The following is a 4,372-nucleotide window of genomic DNA, read 5'->3' on the forward strand; positions in this document are numbered from 1 at the left end:
GGTGTACACTAAACAAATGTCACCAACGCCGGCTTCACAAGTCTAATGAATAGGACACGAAACTTGGTCAATTTTTTGGTACTCCTATGCAAATACTTTCACGTATACGCTCAAATTTGGAAATATATGGCTACGTTATTGGAGGCATCTTGATTGTTCTACCGGTACCAGGAGTAAAATTTGTTGCATACAATTTATATTTCTATTTAGTAAACTTCTTATTTATGACATATATAGTGCATTGGGGAACAATCAGCTGCTTTGTTAGACCAGCAACAAACAAAAGCCGGTCAAAACGCTTGTATTGTCGACGATAGCTGCTTTGGCTTAGTAAATACAGGTAAACAATTAATCGAACCTAATGGTTTACTTTCGTTGGTAGCATATTAGTTGCAGCCAAAACCGCCTACCTATTATTCATTAGAAGGTGCTATTTGTAATTCCGGTTTCACAGTTAATTAACTAAAGCAAGGACTGCGCATAAGTATAGAAATTAATTCCAATGACAACGTTGTTGAGGTGTTAAACACATTTCTGGGAGAAACTCCTATGATATAATCTTCTTGTTCGTCGGGAATGTTGAATGCGGAATTTGGCTTGACAGCAAAGCGTTCAGAGATTAGATTTGTACCTGCATTTCGTGAACTATATGCACCATATTGGCGCTACGATACACGGGGGTGAGATATAAAATAATAAAAAAAAAAAAATTCAATTTTGTATGTTGAATACAAACTTTGCTCCATTTCTTTATCTTTAGAGTTTTGTTGGGATGGACTAGCCAAACAACTGCGGAAAATGTTACCCAAGCTGCCTATAATCAACCAGATTTCAAATCTATGAGTTGCTATGCAGTTAAACGCGATACACCCACATGGCATCGCCAAAATAATAAAGAGCGTTTAATATTTTGTGGCGAATATGCCGAAAAGAATGCATTCGTGGAATTTATTGCAGATATTGTTGGTTGCTTGCTGGAAAGGCCACAGACACCATCACCAGCAGGATTAGGCACAATGATATGCGCTGGTAATACTATGTTGTTGTAGTAGTAGTTATTGTTGTTGTTGTAGTAGTAGTTGTTGTTGTTGTTGATGTTGGTGATGGTGTTGTTGTAGTAGTGCTTCGCCCCATCCAATAGGTGCGACCCATCACAAATTGTCATCAAGATCGGGAGTCCAAGGAAAATTGCTGTCTGCTGGGGTGGACCATAATGAGAGCGGTGTTAGAGGCGTTGGTTCCACAATGCAGTTGAAGTGATGGTTGGTGTCATGTGGGGACACGTTACAAGCAGGACATATGTTTTGTATGTGGGGGTTGATTTTGGATAGGTAAGAGTTTAACCTGTTACAGTATCCAGATCGAAGCTGAGCTAGGGTGATTCGCGTTTCCTTAGGGAGTGTGTGTTCCTCTTCTGCAAGTTTTGGGTATTGTTCTTTAAGTACAGGATTTACCGGGCAATTCCTGCATAGAGGTCCGACGCTTGTTTGTGGAGTTCACTGAGGGCCTGCTTGTGCTTTTGGCTTTATATGGCTGTGTTCTTAGGTGCAGGCTTAGGCCACTGAGCGGTATGGCCTCATCAATCAGATGCCCAGGATTCTGAGTATTCAACAGAAACTGTTTGGTTAGCATTTCATTTCTCTCGGTGATGGGGATTATTCTCGCCTCATTATGTAGATGGTGTTTCGGGGGCATAAGACAACCCGTGGCGGCTCTGAGGGCAGTATTTTGACAATCCTGTATTTTCTTATAGTGAGGAACCTTTAGGCTTGGAGACCATATCGGGGACGCGTAGCATGCAATCGGGCGGCCAATTGCTTTGTAAGTTGTAATAAGAGTCTCTTTGTCTTTACCCCAAGTGCTGCCAAGAGATTTGAGGATTTTCGGTACAATTGCGGGTGCACGCTCACCAAAATGTAGATCCTGATCAAACGTCACACCCAAGATTTTGGGGTGCAAGACAGTCGATAGCGTAATGCCATTGGCGTGGATGTTCAAAATGGTCGACATTTGGGACGTCCATATTGTTCCCTTATTTCCAAGCAAATTTGCAACTAGCCTCCCATCAGCATGGCTTCAGAAAACTCCATAGCACTACCTCCGCGCTAAATGCCATTGGCACCCAGATAAATTGCGGTTTAAATCAAAACCCCCACCATAGAACAGTACTCGTAGCGCTAGACCTATCAAAAGCTTTTGATACGGTCAACCATGGCTCGTTACTACAAGACCTGGAAGGGTCTACCCTTCCCCCATGTCTTAAAAGGTGGACCGCAAATTATCTGGGTGGTCGGCAGGCATCGGTGCTATTTAGAAACGAAACATCAAAGCCAAGGAGAATTAAACAAGGGGTGCCACAGGGTGGTGTCCTATCCCCACTTTTGTTTAATTACTACATATCTAAGCTACCTTCACCACCGGAAGGAGTCACAATCGTTTCCTACGCCGATGACTGCACAGTAATGGCCACAGGCCCAGGCCCACAGATCGATGAGCTATGCAACAAAATAAACGGCTACCTCCCGGATCTCTCCAGTTTTTTCGCCTCGCGAAACCTGGCATTATCACCGACTAAATCTTCCGCGACCTTATTTACAACATGGATGTCCCAAATGTCGACCATTTTGAACATCCACGTCGATGGCTCTACGCTACCGACTGTCCTACACCCCAAAATCTTGGGTGTGACGTTTGATCAGGATCTACATTTTGGTGAGCACGCAGCCGCAATTGTTCCGAGAATTCAGAGCCGTAACAAAACATCAAATCCCTTGCTGGCAGTACCTGGGGAAAAGATAAAGAAACGCTCATGACTACATACAAAGCAATTAGCCAGCCGATTACGTGCTACGCGTCACCCATATGGTCGCCAAGCCTAAAAATTACCCACTGGAAGAAGCTACAGGCCTGCCAAAATACTGCTCTCAGAATTGCCACGGGCTGTCTTCTTATGTCCCCAGAACACCATCTACATAATGAGGCGAGAATACTCCCCATCAGGGAAAGAAACGAGATGCTGACCAAACAGTTCCTGTTGAATACCCAGAAACCTGGGCATCCCAACAGACATCTGATTGACGAGCCAGCACCGCCTAGGGGCTTAAGGAGTCATCTCCGTAAGCATTTTGAGGAAATACGGCATCTGAGAACACAGCCGTATGAAGCGAAAAAACACAAGCAGGTCCTTGGTGAACTCCACAAACAGGCGTCGGACCTTTATGCCGGGAATTGCCCGGTGAACCCAGTACTCAAAGTAAAGTATCCAAAACTAGCGGAAGAGGAACGCATACTCCCCAGGGAAACGCGTGTCACTCTGGCTCAACTTCGTTCTGGATACTGTAATAGGTTACCTATCCAGAATCAACCCCGACATACAAAATGTATGCCCCGCTTGCAATGTGTCCCCACATGACACCAACCATCTCTTTAATTGTAATGTGGAACCAACGCCTCTAACACCCCTTTCCCTATGGTCCACCCCTGTTGAAACAGCAAGTTTCCTTGGACTCCCGTTAGAGGATATTGATGACAGTTTGTGATCGGTCGCGTCTGTTAGGTGGGGCGAAGCACTGCTACAACAACAACAACAACAACAACAACTGAGTATGTAATGTTCGGTTACACCCGAACTTAACCTTCCTTACTTGTTGATTTTGTATAGGACAAGTGCAGCTTTAAAAAAGATTGAATTATGCGGTCAAAAAATGCGATTTTATGAAAAAGTACCAAACTGCATAATTCCGGAGTATTATTTCGATTTTAATGTTGCAATCATTGAGCGTATTAACTTATTCATTCCGTATGCTTGGAACATTTAATTAAAATATTTGTGGAATCGCTGTTCATATTTGGAATATTCGTAAAGGGGTCGTTCGTAAACCAGAATATAGTTTCTTTGTAGTATACACTGTCAAACATTTTGCTTTTTGAACAGAGTAAAAGCAGATGACCTGATAAACACGCCTACGTGAATAGCCAGATTATTTTAATAATTTAATAATTTTTCTTTTTTATTTCAGATTTATTTCGGTGGAACTTCCATTTATTACAATTAAATATCTTAGTGTTTTAACAAAATCTAAACATATAATTGTAAAGTTAGTCGTACTAATAATAATGCAATATGTTTTCATGAAAATGAATATAAAGAATAATTAAATTGGTATCAAAAGCAAATAACACAAATAAATAACTTTTTAATGGTATTTTGGAATCGAAAACAATTTATATTCAGCTTTCTTTTAGAAATTTTATTTATAAGCTTTAAAGCAACGAGCCGTTTTGATTATTTTACGCTTACCTGTAAACGATTTGGAAACAAAAAATCAAATTTTTGAAAACTTTTTGAGAAAACATTTTAAATACTCACATT

General features: G+C 41.4%; 1 protein-coding gene across 1 annotated transcript; it reads left to right on the plus strand.

Annotated features, from left to right (window-relative positions):
• The first annotated feature begins 568 nt into the window (after nucleotides 1-568).
• On the plus strand, nucleotides 569-4,165 carry LOC137247985 (glycerol kinase-like). The gene is made up of 3 exons (XM_067778894.1): nucleotides 569-680; nucleotides 761-1,029; nucleotides 4,020-4,165. Exons 1-3 carry the CDS (start codon nucleotides 577-579, stop codon nucleotides 4,070-4,072), a joined length of 426 nt encoding a protein of 141 aa, XP_067634995.1. The 5' UTR covers nucleotides 569-576; the 3' UTR covers nucleotides 4,073-4,165.
• The last annotated feature ends 207 nt before the right edge of the window (nucleotides 4,166-4,372 follow it).

Source organism: Eurosta solidaginis, chromosome 4 (genome assembly GCF_040869045.1).
Source record: "Eurosta solidaginis isolate ZX-2024a chromosome 4, ASM4086904v1, whole genome shotgun sequence".
NCBI lineage: Eukaryota > Metazoa > Arthropoda > Insecta > Diptera > Tephritidae > Eurosta > Eurosta solidaginis.